This window comes from Venturia canescens, chromosome 2 (assembly GCF_019457755.1).
Source record: "Venturia canescens isolate UGA chromosome 2, ASM1945775v1, whole genome shotgun sequence".
NCBI classification, from domain to species: Eukaryota; Metazoa; Arthropoda; class Insecta; order Hymenoptera; family Ichneumonidae; genus Venturia; species Venturia canescens.
This window is the reverse complement of record NC_057422.1, coordinates 6,209,541-6,226,730: the sequence shown is the minus strand read 5'-3', so window position 1 is coordinate 6,226,730 and position 17,190 is coordinate 6,209,541. Positions and strand designations below refer to the sequence as shown.

The 17,190-nt window shown below is 39.3% G+C and overlaps 4 protein-coding genes across 12 annotated transcripts; 2 read left to right on the top strand and 2 right to left on the bottom strand.

The window, feature by feature from the left end:
• Positions 1 to 265: 265 nt before the first annotated feature.
• Positions 266 to 5,445, bottom strand: SREBP (Sterol regulatory element binding protein). The gene is made up of 8 exons (XM_043413467.1): positions 5,162 to 5,445; positions 4,410 to 4,952; positions 3,735 to 3,966; positions 3,217 to 3,617; positions 2,065 to 2,997; positions 1,611 to 1,915; positions 1,086 to 1,241; positions 266 to 915 (listed from the first exon to the last, which is right to left on the bottom strand). Exons 1-8 carry the CDS (start codon positions 5,259 to 5,261, stop codon positions 562 to 564), a joined length of 3,024 nt encoding a protein of 1,007 aa, XP_043269402.1. The 5' UTR covers positions 5,262 to 5,445; the 3' UTR covers positions 266 to 561.
• Positions 5,446 to 6,338: 893 nt separating this feature from the next.
• On the top strand, positions 6,339 to 8,150 carry Dhod (dihydroorotate dehydrogenase 2). 3 transcript variants are annotated; one of them, XM_043411211.1, is made up of 4 exons: positions 6,339 to 6,442; positions 6,543 to 6,650; positions 6,787 to 7,025; positions 7,151 to 8,150. In XM_043411211.1, exons 3-4 carry the CDS (start codon positions 6,797 to 6,799, stop codon positions 7,966 to 7,968), a joined length of 1,047 nt encoding a protein of 348 aa, XP_043267146.1. In that variant the 5' UTR covers positions 6,339 to 6,442; positions 6,543 to 6,650; positions 6,787 to 6,796; the 3' UTR covers positions 7,969 to 8,150. The 3 variants fall into 3 exon arrangements, with proteins under 3 accessions (XP_043267146.1, XP_043267144.1, XP_043267145.1); XM_043411209.1 differs by having other exon boundaries at positions 6,543 to 7,025; XM_043411210.1 differs by having other exon boundaries at positions 6,377 to 7,025.
• A 151-nt stretch (positions 8,151 to 8,301) lies between these two features.
• LOC122406046 (uncharacterized) lies at positions 8,302 to 14,437 on the top strand. Of its 7 annotated transcripts, XR_006259884.1 has the most exons (4): positions 8,302 to 9,102; positions 9,310 to 9,421; positions 9,846 to 13,468; positions 13,588 to 14,437. XR_006259884.1 is itself a non-coding variant. In XM_043411203.1 (3 exons), the coding sequence occupies exons 1-3, from the start codon at positions 9,029 to 9,031 to the stop codon at positions 13,341 to 13,343; spliced, it is 3,684 nt and encodes a 1,227-aa protein (XP_043267138.1). In that variant the 5' UTR covers positions 8,302 to 9,028; the 3' UTR covers positions 13,344 to 14,437. The 7 variants fall into 7 exon arrangements, 6 of the variants coding, with proteins under 6 accessions (XP_043267138.1, XP_043267139.1, XP_043267140.1 ...); XM_043411203.1 differs by having other exon boundaries at positions 9,846 to 14,437; XM_043411204.1 differs by having other exon boundaries at positions 9,186 to 9,421; positions 9,846 to 14,437.
• Positions 13,538 to 15,790, bottom strand: LOC122406049 (methyltransferase-like protein 7A). Its single transcript, XM_043411213.1, has 3 exons — positions 15,357 to 15,790; positions 14,878 to 15,137; positions 13,538 to 14,631 (listed from the first exon to the last, which is right to left on the bottom strand). The coding sequence occupies exons 1-3, from the start codon at positions 15,631 to 15,633 to the stop codon at positions 14,371 to 14,373; spliced, it is 798 nt and encodes a 265-aa protein (XP_043267148.1). The 5' UTR covers positions 15,634 to 15,790; the 3' UTR covers positions 13,538 to 14,370.
• Between the last annotated feature and the right edge of the window lie 1,400 nt (positions 15,791 to 17,190).

The window sequence follows — 17,190 nt, the reverse complement described above, 5'->3', positions numbered from 1 at the left end:
GTGAGGGATCAGTAACTGGAAAGTCGATATATGTTTTCCCCGAAATATCAAAAGCGTGTCCGCGTTATCGCAGCGAGCGTATCAATAGCCTTAGCTCATCAAAATTTTTGAATATCCTCATCAACGCGAAAGGTACTAAATCCTCTCATAACAATATTTTGGACGATGTTTGACGAGGCTAGATACGTATTTTGGAATAAGTCGATTATTCGATAACGCGTCGTATTTGCTTCGGGAAATTGTGACAAAATAAAAAACAGCGGAGTATGGTAATATTTAGACAATATTTTCAAGGTTTCGTTCAAGTTACATAAGATCAGATAAGATTCTTCACATCATCTTGATACAAAATATAAATTATATTAATAATAACTGAAACTAATACTAAAGAAACGAAAAAAAAACATGTGCCGAATTCATTCAAGTACACTAAACTCGACCCTGATTGTTAATCGGTTTATCTTTTTTTTCTACGGGATGAAGTGTCTATGTACAATGGGATTATGTTATAGTTGAGAGTACAGACTCCAGGGGATGAGCACAGAAAAACATAGTCTAAACTCAATTAACTGAAATGGCGGGGCTCAATTGTCGCATGAGTTCGTAGCATTCCTGAAGGCGTTTTCTATCCCCGATCCTCTCGAGAGTTTTAGCTGCTTCGGCGAGCATGCCAGCACGTTCACCAGGTGATGTTAGCAATACCGTCGGTAAGTGACGACAAGCCAGGCACAAGGCAGCAGCGTGTTCGCGTTCACCGTTACCGTGTTCCTGCGATCGATCTTTGCCACATATCAACGAGGTACGGGAATTTCGATGATGAAGACTTCGATCCAAGAGTATTTGTGTCTTGACCGGCGCAGCTCCTGCCATGATACGAGCTGTAGCTTCGTAAAGGAACACTCGTTGCATCACAGACTGTAACAAAAGATCAATTAGGAACGGAAATCACATTTCTCCACTCAATTTGTACATATTCAATAATGGCTGTTAGGTTCAGCAATTATTCGCTCAAGGGTTTCAAGGAGTTCTGACTTCATTCGTGGAGAAAAAATCTGGATGGTATAAAATTTTTTTCGAAAACGTACCGGAATGTGTTGACACAGTTGTCGAAGTCGGGCAAGATCTCGTTGGAATCCAACCAAAAATGAACTGGGTGTTGATTTCACATCCTCTCCGCCAATGTCCTGCCACATAGTCGTGCGAAGTTCCAACAGCCAATCACACACCCAAAGTTGAGCGAGCTGAAAATCAGATTCAATTACACAAGTAAATCGGTGCACAAACACGTTTTTGTAGTGTTTTTTCTTGCTGATCCAAGTTCCACGCAAAGATGAAGTTTATCCACCAAATGATTGATTTCTTTTATTAATGCTGCCACTGACCAGCCACGAGAGTTGCACTGTAGAAGAATTGCACAGTCTTGAGAAACATGCAATGCAACTACAATGCACACTCGTAACAGGAGATCGAATCGTTCACGAGGAAAAATAATATGAAAGGCATTTGGAACACCATCAAAAATTGTACATTTTCAAATAAATTAACCGAAGCAACAATAATGGAGATGATGCGTTAAAACGCAATGTCCAATTGAATAATTTCCAACTCACTTGAACATTGTAAGAGGATTGTTGTTTACAGTTGGAATAAACCATAGAATTTTCGAGAAATGTGCCAGCTTGTTCGATTAAACGCATCGAACCTCTGCAAGTTGGACTTTGTGCTGCTTGAAGTACCGACAGTACGGCGTGGGGTAATGGATAACAATTTCCTGTACTTCCGCATTGCTGATTTTTGTCATAGGGAAAACGTGATTCCACGATTGTCCATGATGACGGATCGCTTTCACCAAGTCTCCAGCTTGCAGCAACGCACATCACCGCACCCCACCATACACCAATTTCATCTTCGCAATCTGTAAATACATATTGTAAGAGTTCATTTCACACATTGTATTTAAACTGGAAAATATTTGTTGATATTCAATATCTACCGAAATGTTTCGATATTTGGAAAAGGTTGCCAACAATTATACAAAAGTGAATAAAAAAAATTGCTACTGACTGTCCGTGTTGATGGCATCATCACCGGAAAAGCGAGTCTCGACGTCAGCGGTGGAGACGATAGTTTTTGCCAGTTCAAGAGTTGCCGATGCATGTGAATCGCCAACGGTACCGGTAAGTAATCTTAAACACTGCCCGATCAGATGTTCACGATAGGCTCTGGCCGCGTAAGAGAGTGGATCTGTTTTGCTCTTCTGTGAGGTGAATTCGCTGGATTCGCGATTTCCGTATTGCCATTTTTGTGAGGTAATAAAACGAGCGCCTTCTTCGGTCATAATCCATTTGAGCCTGGAGGGCATAACGCACGTTGACAAAATTGATCTCGCTTTGCCAAGATAATATTTGTGGATGAAGGGAAAAAGTGATTGTTTGAAGCACAGAGCAGCATTCACGTAAATTTCGACGAGGCAATGTTTCGGCATAACGTCCAACGCAGCTTCGGCATAATTGACAGAAGAAAGAGCGAGAAAAAGAGTAGCATCGGTTGAACCTTCAGACAATCGTAGACTTAAAATTCTTTCGTAAACGAGTGAAAGTTCCATTGCTGATGTTTCCATTTGTCCGCGTTCCGATTTTTCAGTGAGCCATTTACCAACGTGCAATACCCAACGCCCGATCCACAATTTGTGTAATATTTGTCTCACTATTTGCCATAACGTAGCCATAGCTATTTCCGCTCGTGATATCGGCAATGTACGGTCGAAATAACGAAGACAGTGCCGAAGATCAGCGTAAGCTTTCTCGTATTCGTTCAGTGACATATTGAATTCAGCCTGACGTCTCCAACGACGGAGCTCCAAAAAAGCTTTGCTCGCAGAATGTATTATTGGATCTCCATATAATAACAGACGACACAAACCACCCGCCAACAGTATCGCATTTGTTAACCACAGTATCGCGCTACTCCAAATCCGGGAATCCGATTCTGCGGGCTCTGTTGGAAGAAAATTAATCATTTTTAAAAAATACAACCTAATCGATATAGTAAACTTAATTTGAGAGAATTTTCATGTTTCATTTAATATGTTTGAATTTTTAAAATGTTTTATATTTTTCTTTCAATGCATACGCGACCAATTTGTTAGTGAATATTCTATGAAAATTTTATTCACTTATTCTCTATAGATTTGAGTAAAAGTGAGAATAAAATCACCTGGAAAATCAAGTATGGTTCTGCCCTCGAGTCGCGTATTTCCATAATCGTGACTAAACTTTCCCATGTTGTTGATCAATATGCCGAGCGGATTGAATGCAAGAAACATAAACATTATGCCGCACAGTGTGAGCCTTGTGTGATCACGCAATCCGCCGGTAGCAGCCGCAGCTGTGCGATGAGGACTATGAACGAGATCGGAAACTGGCTCGTCTTTTATCGATATTGGTGAAGCAGGTGAAAGAGGTGCTGGAGCTGGTGACAACGAAGGTTCACTGATGTCCGAGCGTGGTGGAGTTAATTCACCACAGGATAACAAATCTCGCAAATTTTGCCGTTGTGCCGTCATTTTCAATGACATGTTCTCAGCTTTTAATTTGGCGTTCGAGTTTTGCAAGAATCTGACAGAGAAATAAACTTGACTTTAAAATCGGCATGAATTTCTCATCAATAATGGAAATTGTTCGATTTTATAAGTTTTCAAAGTGGTTACAAACTAAAGATTTTGATCCATTTACCTTACGTAATCTATGGTTTTACGAAGTATAGCTGATTTATTGAGTTTAGCATCCACTCCCACTATAATGTTCTTTAGTTCGATTATTTTGTCATTTATCGAAGTTCTGTACCGCCTCTCAATTGCGTTATGAGCGCTTCGCTTGACCTCTCGAACTTTCGGCACACCAACGTGAGCGTTTGTGCTTATACGATTTATCTGCACTTTGTCGGTCTCCAGTACTACAGGAATTCCTAGAAATAAATATTCCAATTTATCGTAAATTACTTCAACATTTGTTAACTTTCAAATGAAAACTTTTTATACGGACGATTCTTCGTGACATGTACCGGAGGTTCGACAATTGGATATAATGTTTCTTCAAAATTTTCAGAATACAAATTCAGTCAATCGGTATTGGAATAAAAAAATGAATGACTATGGATTATTTTTTCTGAAATTGCAACAATTCTAACACTATAAGCCTTTCATCTCTGTCTACGAAAGAGTTGATATTTAGAATTTTGGAATTTGGAAATGTTAGCCATTCATCGAGTGATTCTGGACACTGATTGTCGATTGTAATACCAATAAAAATGATCAAATCATTTAAATGCTATAACTAAACAATCCATCAATAATTCCTTTTTTGTTTTTCTAATCGTCTCATCTTTCAGTCAGCCAAAACAATGCATACCAGTTGTCAAGACAGTTCCGTTGGAAGTATTGACGAGTGTGTGTATCTGATGAGGTACTGGAGTGGAGTTAATAGCTTGAGAGCCACGTGAGTAAACTATAGACTCAGACTTGATTAATTTAGCAGGTAAAATGATTTGGCCTTGCTGAGCAGTAAGAGGGGCCAGTGTTACAACTGGTGATTGAATATTGAAGTTCATAGTTCTTGGGACTGTGTACTGCGAGCCAAAAACTGTCGGAGAAACAGGAGCAACTGCAATTCTTTGTGGAGCATTTGGAGTTGGGTTTTGAGGGGAACTTTTAATTTCTTGTGGTGTATGATTTATCGTTTGTTGAGTCGTAGTGGGCTGCATCATAATATCATTGGGATTTTGCACTGGTTCCATCAAATGGGATGTGTCAAAGTCACTATTCGGTGACATGGTCAAAAAATCAAAGGAATCTCCATCCATGGGTATAGGCTCATCCAAATCCGATAGAAGAGTGTCATCGCTGAACAGATTCTCTGTTTTCATCAATTCTGTTTCACAGTTCTTCAATAAATCTGTAGAAAATACAATATTTACTATGAGAATGTAAAAGAAAGTATGCAATAACTGATGTATCATGAATATTTGATTTGAATAAATTAAAGAGATGCATCAACATTCCAAGAGTTTCAAATTATGAGGTAATTTATTAATAGAGAATGATTATAAGATAAAATTGAGTGATAGGCATGGTGAAATGCAAATATATTCAATTAGTACTTGCCATCGATACCAGTCACTTCATTTAGATTAAAACTGTCGCTCGCGGCAAAATTAGTGAATTCACTGTCATGGACCGGAGCCCAGCCTCCCGGGTCCGTCATTTTGTTTCCTTTGTTTATTTATTTTTCGTTTCTACAATTTATTTTAACAAATTAATTGCCAATAGTGGCATAAATACGCACAAAGTGTCAAAAGCAATGGTCTAAACTGAGATAAAGAAAAGGGAGAGAAAAAATTACAAATGATCGTCCGACATCTGCGTCAGCCAATCGTAGCGTGTATACCGATCAGACGATATTGCGTCACTAAACGACGTGTTCATAAGAACATCTCTTTTGTGTTTTGTGTCTTCCGAAGAGAATTTCTCCTCCTCTGTGGTAAGCACTGACTAGTTGCGACGAGAAGTAACTAGGAAAATTGAGAAATGAAAAAATACTAGGTTCTCGGAGGATGAAAGTGTACACTGGTGTACACCAATTTTCGAATTATTTATTTATTTATTTTTTTAAAGTATAAAGAGGAGGCTATTTTTTGATGTAAATACATACTGTAACTTCTGTGCTTACATCTAGAACTATCTGACTGCAGTTATTTCGGCTAGTGACTTTCGGCCGACCGGAAATAGTGAAATTTCGACCAATGTATACCCTACCCTGCCCCCTATCTGCTGCCGGTAGCCGGTAAGGGTCCCACCACTGACCACACCACCATGTCCTCCCTCATCTGAGGCCCGCTACACACGGTCAATATTGCGCAATATAGGTAATTGCACAATATTATTGAACGTGTAGATGTAGTATTGAAACATTGCGCAATTATTGAACAGAAGTTTGAGCTATCTTAAATTTATGGCGCACTACACACCATACAAACTTATTGTGCAATATTATTGACCGTGTGTAGCGGGCCTAAGATTATTGCGTCTAGTCCACCAACCAATCACGAGGCTCTAATTATTCCCGCTAGAATTTTAAAATCACACGAATAATTTTAACGAAATTTATAAAACGGAGTGTAAAACAAAAAAGCCGAAATTTTATTTGATCATCAGAATGAGTACAAAAAACATTTAAATGAAATATTCAAACAGTTCGAATTCATTAATTAAAAATTTTGAAATCAAACCCATATTTATCGATGAACATTTTATTGAATGAATATTGAACAATATGAAAAAATTCGTTTGATGTCACACAAATGGCCGTTTTCTCCGACGCAGTTCAAACTCGGTTCAATTTTTTTTATATAGTTTCGAGATAGGATAAACCAAGTTTAAACTCAGGTCAGTCATAAAGTCATTCTAAAATAAAGTCAATCTAAAATCTATCAGCCAAGTTCATGGAGGTGTTATTGCTGAACAATTGATTGATGATTATTCGCAGTCGGCGGTGGGCCGGTGCCGGTATGGTTATTCATATCATATCTCGCCGCCAAGGCTCACCGGCACCTTTGATAGCACTGGAGATTTCGGATTGTTGATTTCTGGAGACGTAAGCATAACCTAGCGACAATGTCACGACGTTTAACAGACAGCGAAAAATTACGTTCGTTTCTAATCGTAACGTCGAGTGGAGTGGCGATATTCGCGGGTATAAATCTTTATCAAGGAAATGAGCGATTTTATAGGGAAGTGGCGATGCCATTAGCGCGTTTTGTAGATCCAGAAAAAGCTCATAATCTTGCTGTCACCGCACTCAAATGGGATTTGATACCAAGGCAAAGTAATTTAGAAGATGGAAAACTGCTGCGTACGACGGTATGGGGTTTAAAATTCGAAAATCCCTTGGGAATGGCTGCTGGTTTTGACAAACAAGGAGAAGTTGTGAAAGGTCTCACCAAAACAGGTTTTGGCTTCGTTGAAATAGGTATGTCATGTTCTTTGGCGGTCCTAAAAGCAAAGAATTCACTAGCACAATCTTGTTTTCGAATAATGTAATATTCGAAAGTTGACCAGCAAAGGTACTGTTTTAAAAAACGAGTTGTATTGCAGGTTCTGTAACACCGAAGCCACAGTTTGGCAACCCAAAACCAAGGGTTTTCAGACTTGTGAATGACAATGCAATAATAAACAGATATGGTTTCAACAGCGAAGGTCACGAGGCAGTGTGGGAACGTTTGAAAGCGCTAAGAGAGGATCCGACTTTTGATGGAATAATTGGAGTCAATTTAGGAAAGAACAAGATATCAGAAGATTCCTCAGAGGATTATATTGAAGGGATAAAGAAATTTTCAGATGTGGCAGATTATTTGGTGATCAATGTTTCAAGTCCCAATACTGCTGGATTAAGGAACTTGCAGAATAAGAAGAACCTTGAAGATTTATTGTGCAGAGTCAATGAAGCACGCAAACACATGGAAAGGAAACCCCCCTTGCTCCTAAAATTGGCTCCTGACTTGAGTAAAGAAGAGCGTAAAGATATCGTGGAAATAGTTTTAAAAACCAAGTGTAAAGTCGATGGTCTTGTTTTGTCAAATACTACAGTGTCGAGGGAAAATTTAGTTGATTCAAAAAAAGATGAAACTGGTGGTCTGAGTGGCGCACCGTTGACCGACATATCAACAGCGATGATTTCAGAAATGTACAAAGCAACAAAAGGAAAAATACCAATAATCGGTGTTGGTGGCATATTCTCTGGCCAAGATGCATATGAGAAAATCAAAGCAGGTGCTTCGCTTATACAAATTTACACTTCTTACACTTATCACGGGCCACCCATTGTATCAAAAATCAAAAGAGAGTTGATCGATTTGCTCAAAGCTAATGGTCATTCTTCCCTTGACGATGCTGTTGGAAAGTCTTCTCTTTAAGAAACTCTGCTATTTGCTAACTTGTACATAATTATTCACCTAAGGATTTTGTTATCAAGACAATTATTGATATTGTTTTGAAAACTTGTACATTGAATACAGCTTTTGTATTAGAATTTCTCTGTTCTAAAGGTTATTCATTGTACTAACACGGAATTAAAGAACCACACAGCTGTTTTATACGTTGCACTGAGAAAATTTCAATTGTTGGAAAATAGCAGTAAAAACGTATCTTTTGTCATGTAAATTTCATGAGGAATGCTAATTGATCAAATTTTCTATTTTGATCGTTAAAGGAAGGACATTCCCTTAAAATTAAATATTCATTAAATTTTTATTAAGAAACTGCAGGATTGCTTCAGAATGCCTTTTGCAATAACTAAGTTTCCACCCATTCTTTGCCGAAATTTAGATACCCAAATACTTGATTTTTGTGGAAATTTGAGCGATTTTTAAATTTCAGTAATGGATAACACTGAACAAAATTATTAACTTGATGTGTCCGACGGAATATTTAATTAGGAGTTGAGGATTTATCGTTGCGCTGCTTAGGCATTGTACATTTTCGCGGGAAATCAATGATGTTTTGCTTTGCGCGCGAATTCAAACGTATCAGCTGAGAAATGTGATCGGTCGATAAATTCTCATAATAATTTACGAAATAAAACCATATTTTTCATAATTTGAAAAATTTTAATTAAAATAAAAATTATTTTGGAGTGTAAAGTGGACTCCTATTTCCGGTTGTGACAAGAAAAACCAAGGGCAAAACTATGAATCATCTGGTTGACGTAAATGGTAAAAGGCGCTGTTCCCAGGTGGTGGAATTTAGAATCACGAATCGCAATGACCGCGTTCCTTCTTTATTCGTATCGTAGCGTCGTGCGTCGTATATCACAAAAGGTTGTGGGTATATTTCGTATGTTTGTATGTTTGTAAACTCAAACGAACTTGGAAATCGCGCGAATTCTATGAATACGCAAAGGTTTTTTTTCATCATTTTTTGGTAATACGTAGTGGAGATTTACTGGATTAAAAAGCTTTCCATGCAATTCTGAGCATGGCGAGTGACGGAGAGGACAGTGGGAGACAAAAGGATGCTCTCATGCAGTCTTACATTCAAGGAGTCAAGAGGTAAAGTAAGGAAATGGATATTCTTCATGTAGTCAAGCTTGAAGGTTATGTACGTACTACTCCCGATCTTTCCCTTATTCCAGGATGCTGTCCTGTTTTTTTAGCCGCTGAATTATTTAAAAAAAAATAAAACAAGAAAACGAAAAAAATGTAAGATTCTATGATTGATAACGAGTCTAGCATGGGTTCTTTATTTTCGCACGGCAGGACTGCCCAGCAGGATAACCGAGACCCTGGGGTCGGTTTTAATCTACCGAGGGAGGTTATCCAGCGGAGGGAGAATGTGTGGAATAATTTTTTTGACAAATATAATAATAAGGTAAAGAACAGCACATTACTTTGAACCCTTAACATTTCCCACTCTTTTTTCCCCCTTAACATGGTATTGTAGTCATATAGACAATATGAAAATGATAAATGTCAAAATGGTTTGACAAAATTGAGAATAAGTGGTGTTTGAATTGTGAGGAAAATTAATTGATTGAACTTTCATTTTGAATGAATTTTTGAAGCGTTTTTTTTTATTCAACCTTTTTCTCGGTTATTCAGCAATATTGGCAGTAAATTTCGTTATCGTTGCTGACAAAAAAATACTGAATAAAGGTGTAGCGAGCAGATAGAAAAACTATTGGAAAAATGTGGACGAATAACAAGCATGAAAAATGTATAGTAAGATTGTGTAACGATTTCTATCGCATTTTTTTGATTCCTCGAATCATCAATTACGTGTGAATTTTCTACAGGTACCGAATGACGTCGTACTGAATATGTTAACGATGGAGCCTGTGGAAAGTGTGTCGAATGAGAACAACAATGAAGAGGAAGAGGGGGATGATGAGGACAATGATGAAGACGATGATGAAGACAACGATGAGGACAATAAGGAATATTATTCCAAGTGTAGGGCTCCGATACGCAAGCTTCCAGCGCTCATACAATATTGGGTAGACACCGGGAATCCTCCGTATCAGTTGACAGGAGATGAGAATCATTCCGACACAGGGTCGTCATTGAGCGAGGGTGAATATTCGAGATCAAATCAGTCTGCAGCGTTGCGAAAGTCCATAGAAGAACCCAAATTCGACGAGAATTCGCCGTACAGTTCGGTCGATACAGCCGCATATGTGTTGTCGAATACAAACGTAACGGAAAAGGCAAAAACCCAAGAAATCGTTGAAGGTGCTAAAAAATCAAACGAACATTTGTGTCCCAAGGTTGCGGCACCGACCCAAGAAGATCGCAATGCATCCAAGGTTGCTGACGAAGCTTCGAAATTGAATGAAAATCGTTCCAGTAATGAAATTTTGAAAACTCCACAGAAAAGCGCCCCGTTAAATTGCATGATAAGTCCTGGCGGCAGTGTTATGCTCTGTGAAGTACTTCCGGCGCTACAGCAATTCGATGATCTTCTGGAAAAGTCAGAACAACTGAAAAAGCCGAGTTCAACGTTTTCGATGGTTCGTCGAACAAGAAAACCCCCCACCGCTAAAAGCACACTTGAAACAAATTTGAAAAGCCTCTTTGAGTCACAGCCCAAAGAAAAATCTAGCGAATCCTTTAACGATTCCAAAGGAACTGCAAATTTCAGGAAACTCTACAAAGGAAGAGATTCTCCTTGCGATCTGATAATGCTAGAAAATACGAGCAAACTTTCAACATCAAGGCCAGTTTTGCATCCAGCCCTAGAACCCGTTACTACGACCGCAACTCTACCCCTCGTTTATCGTGCTCGAACAAGGAGAAAAAGAAAAAAACCGTCATTACCATCATCTGCCACATTATCGGATGTTGTGCTGCGCCAGGGTGTACCTAACAGCTCGCAAGAGAGCCCCGAACTCGTTCAAGATGACAAAAACAATAATAACGACATCGAGAAAGAAGGACATGAAAGATACTCCGAGTTTTTTGAATCTCTAGGACTAACTCCGAAAACATCCTTGATTGATAAAGAAGATAACAAAATCGTAAGACGACGGTACACGAGAAGAAACTATCGACAGTTAATGGGCACTAAAACAGGCTGTACAACTTCGCAAACTACGTCTCCAGAATCTCTAGAATCGATAGAAAAGACATGCGGCTCGAGCGAGAAACGCGAACGTTCGGCAGTAATCGCTTCTAATTCTATCGAAAAATTGAGGGAAAATTTAGGAAAGAAAATTTTGACTGTACGAATAACGAGGCTGCCTGATCAAGTTTTGGCTCGTTATCAACAACAAAAAAGCAAATCATCTCTCAGGTTCAACGACGTATCGCATCACGATAATTCCAACATCGAAGTTCTTACGACTGTGACTAATGACAGTGATTCCAGCACTATTCTCATTTATTCCTGCGGCCATGATAATGTCGATCCATCTTACGAGAGCGACTATTCGACGAAAATGTTAAGCCTCTCGTCGCGCTCTGTAGAAAAAGCCATTGAAAATGGAGGGAAAAATGAAAAATCGAAGTTGCCGGCTGATCGAACTTTCGCCACGGACCCTGCGGAGCCTTTATTCGTTGAGTCTTCTTCAAAAATATCAGACAAACTGAAGAATGATGAACCGCGCGATCTCGTTGTTACGTTCCCAAAATTGCCTTCAAATCAGGGAGCAAACGTTACGCGAACGGAAGAGCAATACAAAAATAAACCGCGAGATTTGAGGGTGAAAAATTTGAACTTAACGACATCGACGACCGTGTCGAGCGTTCAACCAGAATCGCAGGATTCGAAGGCCAAAAATTTGACGAAATCTCTGTCACGTCCTTCAATTCAGATGGAAAATGGGATTGGGGGCGGCGAACTCGATTCTCGGGGATGTAAAAAGTCAAGAAAATTGGAAAATCTCGATCGAGACGAAAGTGATCGATTTTCTTTTGGTTTCAGTATCAAAACTACCTCGGAACCTGATGAAGATTGTTTGAATAGTCTCATACGAGAAAAATCTTTGGAACCGCACAAAAACAGGAAGAAAAGTAAAAATTCAAGAACCGTAACAAAACGGGAAATGAGGAATGGAGAAATGAACGGTGGGCCGGAAACTAACGCGAAGAATGCTCACAAACCTCATTCGCGGATCGTGATATCATCTGACGAGGAAGAAGACCATCCGGTCACGTTTTCACGGACACTGAGATCGATAAGGAGTCCGAAAAAAATCGATACAAAGCTCACAGCTTCGAAACGCTCGAAAAACACACGAAAAGTAATCGACGAGGTTGTAAACGATTTAAACGGTGAGAAAGTCTCAGACGGATCAGGAAATTCCAATAAATCTGGAGACGGCGAAGTGACGAGTCCGTCGACGAAAAACAGGGAGAACAGTGATCCCAGAAGATCTAAAAGAAAAAGATTAGCGACGACTTGGTTGAACGAAGCAGTCGAGTCGAAAAATCCATCAGGAGAATCGAGCGATGGTCTCAAAACAGTTGAATCTCTAAAGAACAACAAATTCGGAAATTTGACGGACATCAACTCGAACTTTCGTCAAGAAAAGAGAAAACGTCTCGAAAACGAGGTGCCTCGAGACGTTAAAAAATCGAAAACAACGCATGCACTCAAGTTTTGCACGCGTCTCAGTTCCGATTCGGACTCTAATTTTGGTTTCGAGTCAGAAAAATCTGTCGCTGCTGATGATAAATCTGTGAGAGCTCAGTCGACTGGACCAAAAGTCAGTTATTCAGAAAAAACCTTGAAAAAACGGAAAAATGTGAAGGAAAGTGAGAAAAAATCGTTGCACCTTCCCGACGAGAAATCCCCTAATACTGCGAGCAAAGATTTAAGAGAAAAAACGAGAATTCCGCCTGTCCGAAGTAAAACCAACGCAAGAATCCGAGCGAGAGAAACAGCGACGAAAAAAGTGCGAAGAACGAGAATTCTCGGGACTGCGATTCGGGAAGAAAGTGACGACGACGATAGCAAATACGTGAAAACTCTTGCGAACAAGTCTACCAAGTCTAAGTTAACGATAAACGAGAAAGCTTGCGTGCATCCAAAAGACGCGAACGTCGACAGCCCTGCGCCCGAAAAACTTCAAGATTATTTGCGAACTTTTTCCCCTGATATTTTGGACAATTCTATTTTGGAAATTGACAACATATTCAAAGCGAACGGTCATTATCAGAATAGAAACAGCGATGAAATCTCAACGAAACTTGTCAAACCGATTGTTAATAAAAATTTGATAAATACGCGAAAATCTACGAGAACTTTTCGGACCAAGTTGACCAGTGATTCTGAGAATAACGACGATTTATAAAGACCGTAAAAAGTCGTGCTTCTTGACGCTGCACGTTGCCAACATTTCATCTTCGAACCGACGTTGAATCTTCGTCTTATTTTTTTAAGAAAATAGTGAAATTAATTATCGTAGCAATCAACCAGGTGATTTAGGTCTTTCAATTTACAGTGTGTTAACAATAACAGCAAAATATCGGTGTGATAGTCCACGCCGTTGTAATCAAGGATTTTTATTTTTTGCACATGATGTTTTTTTTTTCCAGAATCTATCGTATTCATAACTTTGAAGCTAGCAGCGTTTGAGAGCAGCCAAACATAAATTTCTACTTTACTGAATTTTTTCACTGGACTCATTCGTGGGCTTGAAAGATCGAGAATTTTCTATACCTCGAAACTGAAGATGGATGTTGGAGAGAAAAACAAATCTGGCTGCGTTTGAACGCTGCTGAAACTTCGGTACCAATTTTATACAATAATTCCTAGTTGTCAAATAACTCGTTAAGAAACACTAGTTGAAGGGGTTTCTGAATTGACACTCTTGCTCACTTTCGTGGATGAGCCTTCGGTTTTTCGAATGCGAATAGTTTAATAATCAAAAGTAAAAACACCGAAAAACTGAGGCATCCGGGGTCATACATATGCATAGATTACGAATGAAAATCTATGTAGGAAAAAAGGAATGAAAAGTGAAGAAGAAATATATACGAAGAAGGTGACGAGCCTCTACGAAAATACGAGAAAAAAAAACGATTTTTTTACGAATATTATAACTCGGTTCTTCCAAATATTTATCTGTAAGTTTGATTACAATTGTATATATGAAAAGTATATAAACATTATTAAATTGTATCATCAGTCATGTCAAAAATCAACAGCAAAAGCCATGGTTTATGTAAATAATAAAACAGCACAAATATTTTTTAAAAAATTTCGAGTTTATCGGGAGAAAGTGTGATTTATAGATGTCTTGTTTAATTGCTCAGCAGTTGACACGACTTTGCGTATGACGATTGTAAAAAAATTTTGCACGAAGAAAAGAAATGACTTCACCTCGTGGCTGTGCCTATAACGTGGTGACGATTCAGAAATAAATGGTTTGGCTGAGAAACGTAACCCTCCAGAGTTAGAGACTTCCACACGAGATCCTTGAATCCGGCTCTGTTTATGTGTTCGATAGGATTCATGTCCAGATGACAATTCCCGAAGAGCGAGGGCCAAATTTTGCTTTTCGTCAAGAACTTTTGCATTTTGTGAACAAATCCTCCAGTTGGGTCAGGCACGTGCTCGAGGAAGAGATATTTGCCGCCCTGTAAATTTATTATAGTTCGATTTTTATTTTTAATAAACTTCACTTACTTGTTAACTTGTCAAAAATTGGCATATTTGTTATCTATGAAAATAATCAAAAAAAGCTCCGAAAAAGAGATTTGTGAGTTGTTTGATGAAGAAAAATTGACCAGTTACGATTCGACAATAAACATTAAAAGAAAAAAATGATGCAAAAGGTAAATTGATGAATTAATCGACTTTAGAGTGAAGATGAATTTTCATACAGGAGCAAGAACGCGTCTGATTTCACGAAGAGTTTTCTCGACCGAGTCTTCCGAGCACAAAGATCTTGTGCTGACGACAGCGTCCACGCAATCGCTTGGTATCAACCGCAATGAATTTCCATCGCCCACGATCAGGCGTTCGAAGTAAACGTGAGAAAATTGCCACGCACGTTCGCTGTTGATCAAGTAATCGGCGAGTTTTGTGTTCCAATCGATTCCGATAAAGCAAGCACCGTCGGGATAAAACGGAATGTTTTCACCTGTGTACAGGCGAAATCACGTTTTTTTTTTTCATTTTTGCATTCGTTTCGCTATTTTCGAGGGAACGAATGATCGAAGAAATCGAATTTATCCTAAGAAATAACGAATAATTGGGACGATATGTGAGAAGCAGGAACTTCTAACGAAACGAAATTGATTTTCATTGACATCAAATGTTTTTTGACAGAAAAATAATTAAATTCGAAACTGAATAAAACCTGTTTTCACTCCAACTTCGAGGATTCTGATCCGGCCAAGAGATCGCAAAATCTCATCGTTCGATTCCAAATATTTCAACTGCTCGAACAATTTCTTTTTGTATGGCGCTACGAGATCAGCGCATTCGGTCTCGAACCCGAGGAGATGAGATCGATACACGTTTTCCGCAAACTTGCGCCATCGACGAGCGACCAACCAGCTGATGATTAAAAATCCCAACAATATGTAACCGTAGTACGAAACGATGTCTCGAATCCACAAGTCGCTGGTGCTCATTGCAAGCCAAGTCTCTTATTTACGTTGCGATTTTTTTCTCACTATTTTTTATCACTATTTCCACCCGCAATGCCCTCCCGTTGAGTTTTAATTGCGCGTATATTTTTCCCGAATTGTATACGAAGAATAAACACGAGTACTCGCCGAGTTTGACGCAAATAATATCGTCGCATTGATAAGATAACTCTGCGTTGACTTTGGAGTTGTGTACAAAATTCCTGTGCTACGATTCCATTTCTCCATGTGCACAGTGCGTAGAGCAGAGCAAAGCGGGGTACTTGAAAAACTGGGATTTCTTTTGTCATTTCAATTTTTCATTTTTCATTAAAAAAAAAACTTTTTTCTACTTTCTTTTTGTATGCTTTTTATTCGAAGAAGATATTAAAAGAAGCATTGGATTGACAATGGTAAATTTTTCAATATTTAATAAAACAATTTTCTTTTTAAATGTTGAAAAATGTGCACTCTCGATCGTCCAACGCGCGACGAGAGCTTTTGCACCGAGGAAAAACGTTATTTTTTGGAAATTGTACAAAAAATTCCAATACATTTTTGATTATTTCAGAACCTTTATATTTAGTATAATTTTATAAAAATTTACCGGAACATCCACTGCTCGGAAGGCACGTTTCCGAGTATATTTTCAACCCCATCAATGATGATCGATCAAACGACACGAAACTGTTGAAAACGATGAAAGTCTAGACTTTCCAACGAAATACATTCCGCGCCAATTTCTGCAACTCGACGATGGAGCGAGATGTTCGGAGGCCAATAAATTCGCAAATTGAGGCCGAGTGTGCCACTGCAAAGGAGAACGTCCGGAAGCGACAAGCATCAGGACCGAAGACCGTTCCGATCTCACGAGACTGGCTGACGATGGTTGAAATGATCATTTGGCCAGAAATAATCGTTGGCATCGGTGGTCGAAGAAACGAGGGTGGCTGCGGCCTGAGAACAATGTTCGTTGCTTTCCCAAGCAGGAATTAAAAGCCGTACAATAATAACTTGGATAAAAATAATAACGAAGTATGCGGAGAATATATACATAAAAATGTACGTGGAAGAGAGGGTGCAGAAATGAGACTCGAATTGGCGTTGTATAGTCTGGAATGAGAGGGCAAAATGGAGAGACCGGGGCGCTAATTCTTTGTCGTCGTATTTTCAAGAGTGACCACAAACAACGGGATCAACGATTACGCATGAGCGAGTGGTAACCGGTGGGCCCAGCACGAGTTATCCCGGAGGAGCTGCTCTTGGGATCGGTGTGGGTACCGAATGCAGCCGCAAATGTTGGCAAGCGCGCATAGGAGTTTGCTCGAGTGAAGGAAAAGCTCGGTGAGCCTGATATTTCATGGGATAGAGGCGCGTCTGTAACGCCGATTCGGAGGCGTTTTGTTTTCGACATCAGGGCGGAGAGGAGGTTGAACCGGCGCCCCTGGTGACTCGTTGATTCGAGAGAATCGTTAATGAAACAGGAGGCCCTTTCGCGAGCAAGCTCTCGCGACTGATACGCGCTCTGCTTTTGCGCATACGTTTCATATTCTTTCTATTTTT

What these genes read in the sequence shown, in the direction of transcription:
- SREBP (XM_043413467.1), bottom strand. Translation starts at nt 5,261, where the DNA reads ATGACGGACCCGGGAGGCTGGGCTCCGGTCCATGACAGTGAATTCACT. An exon ending in AAAACCATAGATTACGTAAG is followed by an intron (nt 3,618 to 3,734) that starts GTAAATGGATCA and finishes TTTCTCTGTCAG; the next exon opens with ATTCTTGCAAAACTCGAACG. An exon ending in AACTGTGTCAACACATTCCG is followed by an intron (nt 916 to 1,085) that starts GTACGTTTTCGA and finishes CTTTTGTTACAG; the next exon opens with TCTGTGATGCAACGAGTGTT.
- LOC122406049 (XM_043411213.1), bottom strand. Translation starts at nt 15,633, where the DNA reads ATGAGCACCAGCGACTTGTGGATTCGAGACATCGTTTCGTACTACGGT. An exon ending in CGAAGTTGGAGTGAAAACAG is followed by an intron (nt 15,138 to 15,356) that starts GTTTTATTCAGT and finishes GCCTGTACACAG; the next exon opens with GTGAAAACATTCCGTTTTAT. An exon ending in TCAGACGCGTTCTTGCTCCT is followed by an intron (nt 14,632 to 14,877) that starts GTATGAAAATTC and finishes ATAAATTTACAG; the next exon opens with GGCGGCAAATATCTCTTCCT.
- LOC122406046 (XM_043411203.1), top strand. Translation starts at nt 9,029, where the DNA reads ATGGCGAGTGACGGAGAGGACAGTGGGAGACAAAAGGATGCTCTCATG. An exon ending in TACATTCAAGGAGTCAAGAG is followed by an intron (nt 9,103 to 9,309) that starts GTAAAGTAAGGA and finishes TTCGCACGGCAG; the next exon opens with GACTGCCCAGCAGGATAACC. An exon ending in TTGACAAATATAATAATAAG is followed by an intron (nt 9,422 to 9,845) that starts GTAAAGAACAGC and finishes AATTTTCTACAG; the next exon opens with GTACCGAATGACGTCGTACT.
- Dhod (XM_043411209.1), top strand. Translation starts at nt 6,671, where the DNA reads ATGTCACGACGTTTAACAGACAGCGAAAAATTACGTTCGTTTCTAATC. An exon ending in TTTTGGCTTCGTTGAAATAG is followed by an intron (nt 7,026 to 7,150) that starts GTATGTCATGTT and finishes GTTGTATTGCAG; the next exon opens with GTTCTGTAACACCGAAGCCA.